The sequence below is a fragment of the Neopsephotus bourkii genome, unplaced genomic scaffold, assembly GCF_033783945.1.
Source record: "Neopsephotus bourkii isolate Nb327-2 ecotype Australia unplaced genomic scaffold, CSIRO-AGI_Nbou_v1 NB_1624, whole genome shotgun sequence".
NCBI classification, from domain to species: domain Eukaryota; kingdom Metazoa; phylum Chordata; class Aves; order Psittaciformes; family Psittacidae; genus Neopsephotus; species Neopsephotus bourkii.
In genome coordinates, this window is record NW_026902099.1 from 8,003,656 (window position 1) to 8,019,553 (window position 15,898).

General features: G+C 41.1%; 1 protein-coding gene across 2 annotated transcripts in view; it reads right to left on the reverse strand.

Moving 5' to 3' along the window:
• Positions 1–2,124: 2,124 nt before the first annotated feature.
• Positions 2,125–15,898, reverse strand: part of KCND2 (potassium voltage-gated channel subfamily D member 2) — a 287,463-nt gene continuing 273,689 nt past the window's right edge. For both annotated transcript variants that reach the window (XM_061373013.1, XM_061373012.1), the window contains exons 4-7: positions 13,682–13,780; positions 12,050–12,145; positions 7,793–8,040; positions 2,125–2,642 (exon numbers count right to left, since the gene is read on the reverse strand). In XM_061373013.1, coding sequence (XP_061228997.1) covers positions 2,465–2,642; positions 7,793–8,040; positions 12,050–12,145; positions 13,682–13,780 — 621 coding nt within the window. In that variant the 3' untranslated portion in view covers positions 2,125–2,464. The remainder of the gene's footprint in view (positions 2,643–7,792; positions 8,041–12,049; positions 12,146–13,681; positions 13,781–15,898) is intronic.

A 15,898-nucleotide genomic window follows, 5' to 3' on the forward strand; every position in this document is an offset into this window, starting at 1 on the left:
CGAAGTGGATTTAATAACTGCCTTTTTGCACTATTTACCTGATATAAGTCGCCAAGATGTACCATGTGGCATAAAGAAGTTGTTGCAGATTGATAGTATCAAGGCAGCTTTTATAACAGTAGCTGGTGGGGATGAAACATTTTTGGATGGGTAACCATGGGTAGAAGTAGGATGCAAGTAAAAACTCTAGGTCCCTTCCGCCTCTCCTTTAAACCCCGCTAAAACTATGTAACCCACCAGTTTCTGCAGGTCTATTGCAACTTTTCAGCAGCGTGAAAGAGAGGAGAGCAATGTCAGGTAATTAATTAACTTCAGCAGTTCCTCAGGAGTGCTCCTCTGGGACAGAGGAGCTCCTCCCCATTGTTAAGGTCTGAAAGAAATATAGAAGCTCAGATTACAGTAAGTTATCCTGATTTGAGGAAAAATTGGGAAATTAAGTGCAAATTAACCAAGCTTCTATATAAGTAAATGATCAGGGAATAATGCATGACATTATACTTTTTTTAACTGTCATTTAATTCTAGTATGTGATGTTGTATTTTGGTGTATATACTGTAGCACGATAGTCCATCATCTACTCTTCGATCTCAGTTGTCAAGTAAAGAGAAAGATCAGTACTTGTGTGCAGTAAAAAGTGTATCATCAGCAAGTTTCAGGTTTTAGTGCGTATTTTCTCTTAATGTAAATTTTCAGGTTGGTAGAATGCTAGCAAACACTACACTATTCAAACTATTAAGTAACTGTGGTAATCATTTATTGTAATGGCATCTAATGCACTGAGTTTTTTGTTTTATATGCATATTTTATTTTGCAGACATGCAATTATTTCTGATCCAGTGTTTTTGATGTGTATATGTATGTATTGATATGCACATATTCCATGTATACAATGTATGTTATGTCATTAATATAGGAAGCATTATGGTACATTTAATGCACTCTCATGAAGAAAAATGATACTTTTTTATCAGAAAGGTTTCTGGTAGCATCAATGTCTTTTAAGAATGAAGCCAAAAAGCCTTAACTAGTAAAGCCTTCCTATTAGCTATTAGGCCTGCCCATGTAGGCAAATCCAATTGCAATAAATCATATTTTTATAGCTTTGGGACCCAATCCATTATTCTGTCAGTGTTCTTAGGTAATTAAATATCTTCACACAATATAAATTCTCGAACAAGTTTTAGGATGCAAGTTTACAGGTAATGACAAAAAGAATTTAGCTGTCATTTTACTAAATGTCTTCCAGCATAGCTAATGCTCTGGATGCTGTAGAATGTCAGCAAGGAAGGTTTGGATATAAGTGTTAGCTGATCCCAAAAACACCTTTATAGTAATTTTAATTCAGATATGATTGATGCTGTAACGGTACACTGGGACGAGAGGTTTGTTCTAAAAATACAGAAGAAAACGTCTATGGACAAAAGGACTGTATGGATTCGTCAGTAGCCTTGAAATCCCAAACAGTATGGCATCACTGGAGTGTGTGACAAACTGTTACAGAAATAGAGGACAGTGGACAAAAAGAACAATGACTGAACAGCTTGTTTGTGGTGCACGGTTTGGCTGTAAGGTTATTTAAATGTTTGCCATTAGAAGTTTATAGTGTAGCTGAAGTTGCGTAAAATACCTTAAATAAAAAAAGAAATCCTGATTCCTGATACAACAGGTGTACAATGACTTATTGCAGTTGTAACAGTACCTAGGAAGCAAGATAAAACAATAATAAATATTGAACTAACTGAACACCTTTAGTTCACTAATGAGTGTTTGAATAAGAAATGCTGCATTTTGTCAAAGGGAAGTTATTTGTACAACTACCATGGGACATCAACAATCAGCTTGTTGTAAGTGCTTGGAAATGCCCCTTTCTACAGTAATATTTTATCATGCCTAATCTGAAAAACAACAAAAGTAAACTGAGATCACAGCTCCAAATAATTTCAGCATGCATTATGGTTGCAGTTCTTTCAGTCAGTACAAACATATTTCATATGAGCATTTTTACTTTCATTTCTTGATAGTTCCTTATCAAGGTTGTGGTTTATTAACAGGAAAGAAAAAGAGACACTTTATCAAAATGTTTCTCATTGTTTTGCATTCGGCAGGAACACAGGTTTGTTTCTATTTTTGTTTTGTGGTTTTTCTTTTTTTTTTTTTTTCTAAAAAGAGCTCTCACTATAAGAAGAAGCATCAATGGGGACATTTCATTGTGCTCATATAGTAAGTCAGGATGGTCACAGGAGATTCCACTGCGCCTTTGTTCGGCCAATGGATAAGAAACTCCTTTTGGTTCACACACTATGACACTGAAACCCACAGAGTGTTGTGTTTCTCCCACACCTCTTGCTCTGCAGCTGCTGGCGCACACGTCAAGGGGCACTGTCTTTGTCAGCTCTCTCATTCCTCACTGCTTGAGCTGAGCTTGCAAGTGGTCTTTATGATAGTTTAGAAATAACTCCTTCTTTTATAAAGCAGATACTCTGACAATGTTTCCTCCTGAGTACTCAGGAGACTCTGGCCTATCATCTCCTTCAGGTGTGGTGACTGGAGGTGTCGGGATGCTAATTATTGCTGTAGTGACGTAAGGCTGCTCACAGTTTAGTTTAACGCACTCTTCCACTTTGGCATTTAAGCTGGAACGGCTGGAGGAAGAAACAAACATCCATGAAGAAAGAGTCCATGTTACTGCAAACCTCTTGTGCCCATTCCACTCCCTTAGCATGTCTGTCTCCTTGTTGCCCTGTTAGAGAGCTCAGACGTGCAAAGCGACACCACCGCCCCCCGCTGTCCCCAGCAGCAAGTGCTCCAGGGCTGTGTCCATGGCTCACTTTCTCCCTTCCCTTACCATTTCAGCACACCTAAAAGTTTCCCAGCCCACCACCTAAGTGTTTCTGAACAGGGGAAGTATCTGAGCAAACTTTGTATAGCCAAGTGACTTGCTATGCAGAAAATTGGAGAGACATCAATTTGATAGGTGGACCGCTCGGTGGATAAAGAACTGGCTGGATGGCTGCACAAAAGAGTTGTGGTCAATGGCTCAGTGTCCAGCTGGAGACCAGTAACTAGTGGTGTCCCTCAGGGATCCGTGTTGGGACCGGTCTTGTTCAACATCTTTGTCGCTGACATGGACAGTGGGATTTAGTGCGCCCTCAGCAAGTTTGCCGATGACACCAACCTGTGTGGTTCAGTTGATATGCTGGAGGGAAGGGATGCCATCCAGAGGGACCTTGACACCCTTGTGAGGTGGGCTGATGCCAACCTCATGAAGTGTAACCATGCCAAGTGCAAGGTCCTACACCTGGGTTGGAGCAATCTCAGGCACAGCTACAGGTTGGGCAGAGAAGAGATTCAGAGCAGCCCTGCAGAGAAGGACTTGGGGTGCTGGTTGATGAGAAAATGAACATGAGACGGCTTCAGTGTGTGCTTGCAGCCCAGAAAGCCAACTGTATCCTGGGCTGCATCAAAAGGATTGTGACCAGCAGGTGAAAGGAGGTGATCCTGCCCCTTTATTCTGCTCTCATGAGACCTCACTTGGAGTATTGTGCGCAGTTCTGGTGTCCTCAGCATAAAAAAGGACATGGATCTGTTGGAACAAGTCCAGAGGAGGACCATGAGGATGATCAGGGGACTGGAGCACCTCCCGTATGAAGATCGGCTGAGAAAGTTGGGTCTGTTCAGCCTGGAGAAGAGAAGGCTGCATGGAGACCTCATAGCAGCCTTCCAGTATCTGAAGGAGGCCTACTAGGATGGTGGGAGGGACTCTTCATTAGGGACTGTAGTGATAGGACAAGGGGTGACAAGTTAAAACTTAAACAGGGGCAGTTTAGATCTTGACGAGCGAGTTGAGAGTCTGTGGGTGAGAATTAAGGGGCAGGCTGGCAGGGGCGATACTGTTGTGGGTGTCCGCTACAGGCCACCAGATCAGGGTGAGGAAGTTGACGAGGCCTTCTACAGGCAGCTGAGAGCGGCCTCACAGTCACAGGCCGTGGTCGTCGTGTGGGATTTTAAATTCCCTGATGCTTGCTGGAAGGACTACTCGGCAACCCAGCCGCAGTCCAGGAGGTTCCTCCAGTGTATGGAGGATAACTTCCTCATGCAAATGGTGGACGAGCCAACCAGGAGAGGAGCGCTGCTGGATCTCATCCTCACTAACAAGGAGGGTCTGATCGAAGCAGTGAAGGTTGAGGGCTGCCTTGGTTGGAGCGACCACGAGATGGTGGAATTCAGGATCTTGTGTGGTAGGGTCAGTAGAATAGCAAGTAGAATCGCAACCCTGGACTTTAGCAGGGCAAACTTTGGCCTCTTCAAGCAATTGCTAGGGGAAATCCAGTGGGCTAGGCTGCTTGAAGGGAAAGGGGCCCAAGATAGTTGGTTGACGTTCAAGGACTGCTTTTTCCGAGCTCAAGATCAGAGCATCCCGACACGTAGGAAGTCAAGGAAGAGGGTCAGGAGACCTGCGTGGCTAAATAGGGAATTGCTGGGTATGCTCAAGTGGAAGAGGAGAGTTTACAGGTCATGGAAGGAGGGGCTGGCCACTTGGGAGGAATATAAGGCTGCTGCTAGAGGATGTAGGAAGGCAGCTAGGATGACTAAGGCCTCCTTGGAATTAAAGCTGGCGAGAGGGGTCAAGGACAGCAGAAAGAGCTTTTTCAAATACATGGCAGGTAAAACTAACACCAGAGGCAATGTAGGCCCGCTGATGAACGGGACGGGTGCCCTGGTGACAGAAGATACAGAGATGGCAGAGTTACTGAATGCCTTCTTTGTCTCTGTCTACTCTGACAGAGGCAGTCCTGAAGAGCCCTGTACCTCTGAGACCTCAGATGAAGTCAGGTCAACAGAGAGGTTTGCCTTAGTCGATGAGGAATGGGTTAGAGACCAGTTGAGCAATCTGGACATCCATAAATCCATGGGTGCAGATGGGATGCACCCGCGGGTGCTGAGGGAACTGGCTGAGGTCATAGCTAGACCGCTCTCCATCATCTTTACCAAGTCTTGGGAAACGGGAGAGGTGCCTGAGGACTGGAGGAAAGCAAATGTCACTCCTGTCTTCAAAAAGGGCAAGAAGGAGGACCCGGGTAACTATAGACCGGTTAGCCTCACCTCCATTCCTGGGAAAGTGATGGAACACCTTATCCTTGGTGCCATCTTAAGGCATATCAAGGATAAGAGGGTTATGAGGGGCAGTCAACATGGCTTCACCAAGGGGAAGTCATGCTTGATCAATCTCGTAGCCTTTTATGAGGAAATAACACGGTGGATGGATGATGGCAGAGCGGTGGATGTGGTCTACCTTGACTTCAGCAAAGCGTTAGACACGGTCTCCCACAGCATCCTCGCAGCTAAATTGAGGAAGTGTGGTCTGGATGATCGGGTAGTGAGGTGGACTGTGAACTGGCTGAAGGAGAGAAGCCAGAGAGTTGTAGTCTATGGGGCGGAGTCTAGTTGGAGGCCTGTATCTAGTGGTGTGCCTCAAGGGTCGGTACTGGGACCAGTATTATTTAATATATTCATCAGTGATTTAGATGAGGGAATTGAGTGTACTATCAGTAAGTTTGCTGATGACACTAAGCTGGGAGGGGTGGCCGACACGCCAAAAGGCTGTGCTGCCATCCAGAGAGACCTGGACAGGCTGGAGAGTTGGGCAGGGAGTAACTTGATGAAATATAACAAGTGAAAGTGTAGAGTCCTGCATCTGGGCAGGAACAACAGGAACAACAGGCTGGGGAACGACCTGTTAGAGAGCAGTGTAGGGGAGAGGGACCTGGGGGTCCTACTGGACAACAGGATGACCATGAGCCGACACTGTGCCCCTGTGGCCAAGAAGGCTAATGGCATCCTGGGGTGTATTAGAAGGGGGGTGGTTAGTAGGTCGAGAGAGGTCCTCCTTCCCCTCTACTCTGCCCTGGTGAGACTGCATCTGGAATATTGTGTCCAGTTCTGGGCCCCTCAGTTTAAGAAGGACAGGGACCTGCTGGAGAGAGTCCAGCGCAGGGCAACTAAGATGATTAAGGGAGTGGAGCATCTCCCTTATGAGGAAAGACTGAGGGAGCTGGGTCTCTATAGTTTGGAGGAGACTGAGGGGTGACCTTATTAGTGTATATAAATATATAAAGGGGGAGTGTCACGAGGATGGACCCAGGCTCTTCTCAGTGGCAAACAATGATAGGACAAGGGGAAATGGGTACAAACTGGAACACAAGAGGTTCCACTTAAACTTGAAAAGAAACTTCTCAATGAGGGTGACAGAACACTGGAACAGGCTGCCCAGGGAGGTTGTGGAGTCTCCTTCTCTGGAGACATTCAAAACCCTCCTGGACACGTTCCTGTGTAACCTTATCTAGGTGTTCCTGCTGCAGCAGGGGGATTGGACTAGATGATCTTTTGAGGTCCCTTCCAATCTCTAGCATACTGCGATACTGTGATCTGATATAAGGAAGAAGTTCTTTACTGTAAGGGTGGTGAGGCACTGGAATCGTTGCCCAGGGAGGTTGTGAATGCTCCATTCCTGGACGTGTTCAAGGCCAGGTTGGACAGAGCCTTGGGTGGCATGATTTAGTTTGAGGTGTCCCTGCCCATGGCAGGGGGGTTGGAAGTAGATGCTCTTAAGGTCCTTTTCAACCCTAACTATTCTATGATTAGGTGCTATTCTATGATCTTGGTGCTTCTGCAATACGTCAGCATCACAAGGACCTTTTAAAAGTGACTGGTTCAAGGTGAGAATGGCATTTTGTGCTTGTGGTTTTAGCTTGTATTTTAGCACAAAGCTGGTGCTTTGTGTTTTTACATATGACGTGACTGGAATTTTGGTGCAGACAAGTGCTCCAGCAGAGAAAGGATGGATCCAGGCAGAATATTTCCTGAAAAGCTAAAACAGATTGTAGCTTTTTACTGGCCAGGAGGTCTCATTGCATAACAGCTGTAAAACTTCAGAGGCTGCAAGCTGCTGGGTTGATCATGAAAGTGAAGCCAATCTTAGTAACTATACAAAGCAAGCTATCAAATGTAACTTAAGACAGTTTCTATGGTAGCTAGTGCTGAAAACTATTCTTGAAATGGTAGCATGTTTGAGTTCAATAGAAAACACTTTTGGGTCTCCTGAGACCACTGCTGTGTTTTCAGAAATGGTGTTCGGATGTATCTGAAAACCAAACAGTTTATTTGTGAGAGTACAGAGACGTTCAGTAAATTACAGACACTTCACCTGCACTTTCCTCACTTTTGTAATATCTCCTTAAAGTAGGAATTAGATTTTTCTTGTTTCATTCTTTTTTTTTTTTTTAATTTAGAAAAGTCTTTTTATGACTATTATATGTATGACTCTGGAAATCAGTTTTATTTCTCTCCTCTGTGGAAATGTGAGGAAATCTCATTTGTCCTTTGCTTCTGAACCAAAACTGTAGAAATAGCAGGAACAGACCCTTCTTTCTCTTCGCACTTGCTCACCTTGTATATCTGAATCACACATTTTTCTGTTTTAATTTTTTTCCATGGCATATAATATTTGATGCTCTATTTCACTTGAGGTAACTGGATGTTACTTGCTGCAAATAGTATGTGGTAGCTTGTGGGGAGGGCAGAAATGGATATAGAAACACTATTCTGTTATCTTGGACTAACCTTGCAGCAAACTGAGTGCAGGATGTTTCAGACCTAGTATCCATTTTTGGGTAAGTATTTGACTTTCACCTTTAGTCTCACAGCCTGACTATGGAGGCCACATCACCTCTACATCCCTTCTCTCACAAAGGAAGGGGCTTCAGCCCTCTGTGTGCTGATGCAGGTGAAGTACCTGTTAGACAGAGGTGTCCTCTCCACACATCTGATCTGGATGGTGCTGAGCTCTTGTACACTGCCTGGGCGGCTGCCACTGATGTTGGTGTTTGGGATGTGGTAAGTCTTTTTATGTCTTCGTGAGCAGCAAGTGCTGGTAACACCTTGCTGAGATGAGAGAGAGGGGCTGTGGCTTGGGGGTCTGTTGACTGTAGAAACTTCCATACAGCTCTCTTCATAGACTTGCTCATCCACGAACTCATGGTTCTAGCCCAGAGGAATCCAACCAAGGGATAAAGAACACACAGGAAGATAATTACAGTGAACATATTAATCATGATTGTTTAAAGACTTAAATTGACACAACTGAATAAACTGGGAAGTTAGACAGCTAATTCTTGATTATAGTATTTAGCCCACATTAGCCTGGGATGAACACCAATACAAATGTAAACGCTGGAACAAAACTTTCAGAGCCCTAAGTAAGAAGATGTTAATCCAAATTACTTTGTGAAATAGAATGTGATCATAATGTGGCTTGCATTATAAATATATGTATAATCTATGAAATGCCATAAAATAGAGGATTATGTTTATTAATAAAAATGCAAGTGGTGATCATGTACATGCTCTAAATGTCATTTGGAAGGAAATAAGATTTATTATATTGAACTATAATACAATAAAATCCATAAATATTGTCCAAATGAGTTTATAAAGCATCCTTTTGAATTACATGTTAAAAATCAGGTTACGAAAGTGTGGTTTGAGGTATGCAACTATGTAAAAGAAAAAGATTCATGAAACAGAAATTTTGATTAAAGGAGATGAGATGGTTATTTAAAAGCATCCAAAAGTTCCTAATTGCAGGAGATGGATGTATTGAAAGCAGTTTAGAAGACTGAACATTTAGTTAAATGAAGTACTTCATGGGATCTTTGCTTAATCTCAGCATAGACAGTTGTTTTATAGGGTTGTCATAGAGCTGAATTCAAATTCATGCAAATGGCCAGTTTACATTGGCTCAGTAAGTGATTACGGAGCGCTTCACACACAACCATGATTTCCACATTTTCTTTGTGTGCAAAAGAGTGTGAAATGGTGGTGCTGCTTATAGTGGGGGGAGAAAGGGGGAATTTTTACAGTCATATTAAAGTAGCAGCCCAAACTATGTAGGGGTTAAGATGTGTTCATGTGCAGTGTGGGAAAGCCTCCTTTAAAAAAAAAAAAAACTTTCCATTTTCTGCTGGAATCAGCCCACATATCCTGGGAATGGATTGGGAGTGATTTAGGGAGCATAGTCTGGATTGTTGTACACTCAGTCTCACTCACTCTCGTTTGTTAGCTTGCTGCATTTTTGGTTTCCCCTGAAGAATGATGCACTAATTGGAAAGGTGCTGATGTTTTCTGGGGAGAATTACAGTACCGTGCTGATGTAAAATATGTGAACAAAATAAATTGAGTAACAACTGTGACCAAGTGTTTGCAACAAATGGAAATACCTTTATAGGCACATTATTGTTATTTCCAGTTCTGTTCTTTACTCAGTTTGTGTGGAAGCGAGTGGTGTCGAAGAATGCCAATTTCAAGTGACATGGAAAGAAAGAACTTGCTTGAATATTGATTTTTGTAAGGTATATGCCAGTCACAATCAAGTTTTTGAATGTGATTGCACAGTGGACATAAAATTCAGAGAGAAAAATTACCTAATCACCTGCTTTAGATTATGTTCATTGGCTTCCAGTATGTTGCCAAGAACTCTGATAGTTTTCTGATTAAAAGTAATTTTGTGCTTCCTAAAACTTTTATGGAACAACCAACAAAAATTCAATTTGTAGGGTCCATTAAAGAGGTTTATTGAGTGAACTTTTAATAGAGATTGGAAACACTTTGAAATGATATAGTGGCTCAAGTTAATAGATTTGATTATACTTATTAATTAACTGTTCTTTAATTAGCTAAAAGTATCCTGCAAAATATAACCTACAGTGTAATTATTTTCATTATTAATGTAATTTTCATAGAATCGCATAACATTACTCACTCTGCCTTTCTTAAGTGGAAGAGATCTTATTCTATTGACTTTAAAGTGAGGGGAAAGAGAAAATATGCCTATGCTTAGTGTAATCTGCAGTGATGCTTAAATCATGTGATATTTCAAAGGCTGATGAGAGGCTAAGAACGCCTCTCACCCGTGCTGTTTTACCATGAACTAGCAACTTGCCAGATTCCACAACTTGAGAGCCCAAAATCTTAACTTTCCACTTAAATCTTAGGGATGCATGATATGCAGAATACAACTTGGAACCCCTTCAAGTGCCATATTAACTCACTGCTAGTAGCAGCATCCAACAAACAAGGAAAAAAGAAAGTAGACTCCATGAAAATTTAGGAAATAAGATAATACTTATTTTACAGACTTATTAAAAACCAAAACCACAAAAAAAACCAACCCAACCCAAATAAACAAAACACACATAAAAAAAACCAACAACCCCCAAAACAAACCAAGTTTTGTTTAAAAAATAAAGAAGAGAAAGAAAAGTCTTACGCATTGTCCACCATTATGATTAGAGGAAATGTACTGGCAGCTGAATTCAGTTCCCACCAAATGAATATTTTTTTTTTCCCATGATTTCTGTGAGCATTTGACAAGACATGTGGCTGCTACTAGGGTTTTAAAATATGTTTGTAATGTTCAACTGTGGAATAATTTTTAAGATGGATTGCTAATTTCAGGGTCTAGTACAAAATGTCTCAAAAATGTTCAGGAAGGACCCAGTCTGAATCTTGGCAAGAAACCACATTATACTCTGAATAGGAAGCAAGATGTTTTGTCCTACAGCACATTATATAAAAATCCATTCTGCAAAAGGAAGAATGAAGGAGGCATAAGCACCTGTCAGGTGACATATTACTATTAAGTGATGTAAAAACTGGGCCATTTTATTTATAAAGAAATGCTATTGAAAGGAGAATATAAAATTATACATACATCATATTTTAATCTGTTGTGGGAAAACATATTTATTCTTTTTTTCTTTTTGAGAAAGAGTGGAAAGACTTGATTCTATGACTTTCAGTGATCTCTGCCAAATACAGCAGAGGCAATACCAGGTGTTTTAATGAAAATCTAAAAATTAGACTACAAAGATAAGACAAAATAGCATAAAGTTCTACTATGTATAGAAAACTTCAAGAGAAATCATATAATTTTTACATGCAACTAAAACTTATAAAATAGGTGTAAAATTGTAAATGGTAGGTTAATGGATGTTGACCAACTTACCTACAATACAAGGTAAATTCTACCTGGCAATATAACTCCCGCACAAACATAAAAATACAGGGAGACAATTTCAGCGTGCTCTATGTGAAATTCCCAAATCTACAAAGATTAAATTCAATACAACTAATATTTATGCTCTCAGTTCCCTAAGAAATTATAAAGAGGAAACAATATAAAATTCAGGATGATTAGAGTTATTGCTGTGACATTATCTGCCCAGAAATACATTCTTAGTAAACACGGCACCTATTACTGAATCATAACTTGGCTGGTAGTTTACTATCCTTAATGGCTGTCTAATTATCCAGGTATTGAGCAGGGAGATATATAAATATCACATAATAAGTAGTCCTTTTGATTTATAGGTAGTTTCAAATCCAGATAAGCATATTTGGGCTATTATGAATTATATCAGTGATTTCTACTGGGATCTCAGTGTCTAAACCAAAACCAAAAGGCTTTGAAGCTTTGCACCTGCAGCTGGATTAAGCACTTAGAGTTTCCAAACAACTTGCTGGGGGATCTTCTTTTACAGTAACTTTGTCAGGAATCACACTGACATCAGAGGAAACACCCAGCAGCTCTCCCTGAGTCCAACACTGGCTCAGGTGAAAATTTGTTTTGTCTCTACTGAGTATTGAATGTATAAGGACTACAAATTGTGTTTTACAAACTCTGCTGCAGGAAAGTGCAAATGATAACATTATGGAATAAATGAAAAACATACTGAAGGTCACACATACAGCTTGGTCATACTAATGTCATCTCTTGATGTACTGATGTCAGTATCTTTCACACTAGATGAGGCACTCATACAGGATCTCTCTGTTATTTATATGCAGTGTGCATAACACTTTAAGATAAAATGGCTTTTCTTCCTAGCTAACTACTTTCATATAAAGGCTTATTAATTAGAAGAAATAACTGAAAACATGCAAAACTAGGCTGGTGTTGAATTCACAGGAAAACACAGATCTCTTTTCTTACCGTAGTTTTTTCCAGGCAGTGAAGCAGGTGGTGGTGCTGTGTTTCAAAGGAAGAGGCAGATTTGCTAACAAAGGCCTGTTCTTCTTCATTGGAGGACTGTTGATACATAGAACTCTGTATTAGTCTCATTTGTGAACAAGTGGGCTGTTATCCAAATATTTGATCAGAACTAATCTGGATTGTACACGGTAATATAACTGCAATGCTTCAGCTACACTGTATAACCCAAACTTCGCTTATTTGGTTTTTAATCAAAATATTTTCTTTCCTGCTGTTGAATTTCCTTTTAAATGTTTCCAACTTAGGTCTTTTATGCATAGATGGAATAACACAATTTACAAATGCAATCAACATGTAAGCTTTGAATATTGGATCAACGCATGCTTAAAATTATCATAAATTTAAAGGACAGTAGACCTTTTTTTTTTTTTTTTTCCCTGGGAATGTGCCTCATTTGAAAGAAATTAAACAGAGTTGTCCTCCTGGGATCATTTCATAGCACTAAAGAATTTGTGGTATTGCTGCTTACACAAAAATTCATGTCACAGATCCCAATCTGCTGAGTTTGGAAAACGTATAGCAGATGTTACTGACAGAGAATAAAGAATTAAGTAGAAAGCATTAACTGTTTATTATTATTCACTAGGAAGCAAAAAAACTAACTAGGGAATGAAGTGGGATAATAGGGAAGATTACAGTTCAACTTTGGGATATTTGAAATCTGCATGGCAATTGAACTATTTGGTGTCTTTTCAGTTCAAAGATTTGAGTTCTTTCAAGCAGAAGAGGAAACAAGGGCTATGACTGCTCATCTTTAATGCTAGACCAGACAGATGGACAGCCACTTCCTCCTCTTCTGGCTATAGGTTAAAGCCCTCGGCATTTTAACACATATTGAACAGAAAGGGCATAGAGGAATGAAAGCCTTCCTGTATGCCCCAGGGAATTGCCTGAATACCAGAAAATGTCAGGGGTTAAGAAGCTCTGTGTCTTCAGTATTTCTCAGCCGGGTACAGCTCCAGGGAGGCAAGGGATTGTCTCCAGCAGCATGGGTTGCTGTGGTTTCCAGTCCCAGCCACTGCCTGGTGCTCAGTCCTGGCTTCCTCAGCAGGTGTAAGCAGGGGGTGGAATTTCTTCAGATAACACTGTATTTCAATGCATTTGATATAATCACCAAGATTGTCCTTAGAGCAAAATAGGCACTTCCAGGGAACAATCTGCAGCATCTCTCTGTGCAAACAATAGCCCGGAGCTACCTCTTTTCCTCACTAACAATGAAGCCTGGTTTTGTGGCCCAGGTTCTACCTGTCTAAAGTCAAATGAAATAAATCTAACCTAATTCCTAAGAGGCAAATGCTCTTTACTGTCTTAATGAGGTCTCCTAACTAAAAATGTGGGTTACATTTGAATCCAGCATGTCTATCTGGCCATTTCCCTAAAAGTCTAATACCCCGCCATCTCATAAGCTTCCTTTAACAATAGCAATTGTCCAATTTATCCTCCTTTAATCTACCTCCAAATACAACATTGCCTAAAAGACCCAAGCTGACTTCCCTGGTGCTAAATAGAATAAGCCACTGCTGGGCTGTCATTAAGCTGTTACTCCGAAGCTGGAGGATATGGGAACATTACCTGCTGCAGCTGGTTACTCAGTAAGCCATTTCGTTTACTCTGCATGTAGGCATTAGCACTCCCACTCTTTGCAGCACGAATTCGAGCAAGTCTGGCTTTCTGTGTAAACACACAAAAGGAAGAGTGACACTTGTACTCATATCCATTATTCTGTTTATCTAAAACCACTAATTGGAATCAGCTGCTTATGAATATCAATATCATAATGATGGAAAGGCTGCATTGCATCTGTCCCCCAGGTGGAGCAAAGCATGAGTGTCTTCCCATTTAGAATGCAAATGACAGAAGGTTTATTGTTTGCATGCATCATCTAATGAGCACAATGATTTTGGAGAAGGTATTGGACAGCTCAACATGTAAGTGCCTCCTTTTCTTTGTATTGCTGAAACTGTGCCACCCCTTATGCCTTGTGGATCAGGAACGCAGGCATCGATCTCAGCTGCTCCTGCAGGGAAAATTTCTTTAAAGGTGAATATATTGTTCAAAAAACATAATATTGCAACTTCCGTGAGCTGGTTTCTCAGAACCGTCTGGGTTTTTAGAGTAGCAGAATGTGTTAGTGCTTTTTATGCTGTCTCCCAGCTAAGGTCCTAAATGCTTGCTAGACCTTTTAAAAGCCTTTTTGTCTCTTCATGTCTGTTGGTATAATCTGACTTAATACTTGCCATCATTTATCATAATCTGATTTTTCAAACGCTGCAGGGATCAAAATGCTGAGAGAGATTTGAGATTTCTCAGGTGAGCTTCATTGCTCATGAAGGTGACTTTCTTTCCAAAGTGCAAGGTGGTTCATGAGAGAATGACACTTATCATCCACTCACCTCTGTACAAAAGCAAGAAACCAGCATTAGGGGGAAATGAGGAAAAGACTCTTTCATCCAGTATTGTGGAAAACAGAGGCTTATATGGGATTTCTAGCGTGGTGTCCTGATTCTGTAATTTTTGTGTCTGGTTACACAGAGAGAGTCTGGGTTTATCTTCATGGTTAAATTTCTGATTCTGAAAGCCAAATGCTGAGCAGCATTTGGAGTTGAATGGCTGCTGAAGCACAGAAAGAGATACAGTGAAGAACTTAAAAAACTGACTTTCATATATTAATTAGGATTTTCATATCTGATAATTAGTCAGTTGATATTTTCAGAAAATAGAGGAAACATCTTCCTCTCTTGCCCCAATTTCTGGGACATTAAACATCACCATGAAATGACTGAGAATCTGAATAGGGAAGCAGTCAGGTCACTGCAGCACCAGATCTCTCTAGCATGATTAATAATTAACTGACTATAAGGAATAGCTCCACACCGCGCTTCTTTGCACCCACAGCCTCAAACTCACTGATCTTCTCAATAGCAGGCCAAGAATTCATGACAGCTAACAGCAGACATGCTAGAATCTGGATGATGTTATATGTAATGTATTTATTAGTTTTTAACTGTTCTGAAAGAAAATAAGATAATGCTGTGCATTATCAGTCAGCCAAAAATCTCACATGAGAGGCTGTGGCCTGATTTTGTGATATATTGTGTATGTTAGAATAGCACATTGTTTTGTTGCCTTCCTTGGTGCACTCAGCCTTTCTAGCAATGCAGTTAATGGATTAATTATGCTAGTGGTAAGGAGCCAAGTGCCCCAATCACCTGCACAGTGCTTCTGCACGGGTCAGTTCATGCTTTCCCCTTCCTCCTGTTATCACTGGAAGGACATCTGCAGCCCCACACTCCAACACCCTGAGCAGGCCCCCAGGGGCTGGACTGGAGGGTAAATGTCCAGTCTTTCACTGAGCACCATGACTGACCAGCCATGGGCAGCCTAGCGTGCTGCAGTGAGCCACCTGGCGTGCAATGCTCCAACCCTCAGGCTCATCCACTGCTATCAATGTGAATAGGGATGAGTCCTCAAGGCTACCAATTAAAAATCCCTTTGAGGGGGTAGCAAATAGGTTCTTTTCAAAATGGAGCTCTTGAGATACAACACCAGTGTGATGGGTGAAGGCAGAGGGAAGAGCTTTACCTATGCCACAGAATATTCATGGGCTGGGATGTGTGCACTGGGTTATGTACATAAATGTATTAAAGGTCTTTCTTAGTACTACTGTTTAGCCTTAGGAGCTTGAGACACTAGAGATGCCTTTGCAGGGTGCAACATGGAGTTCCATATATAAAAGTGATTTCAGGCACAAAAGTTTTAGCTGTGGTACTCTTCAGTGTGCTTTTCATA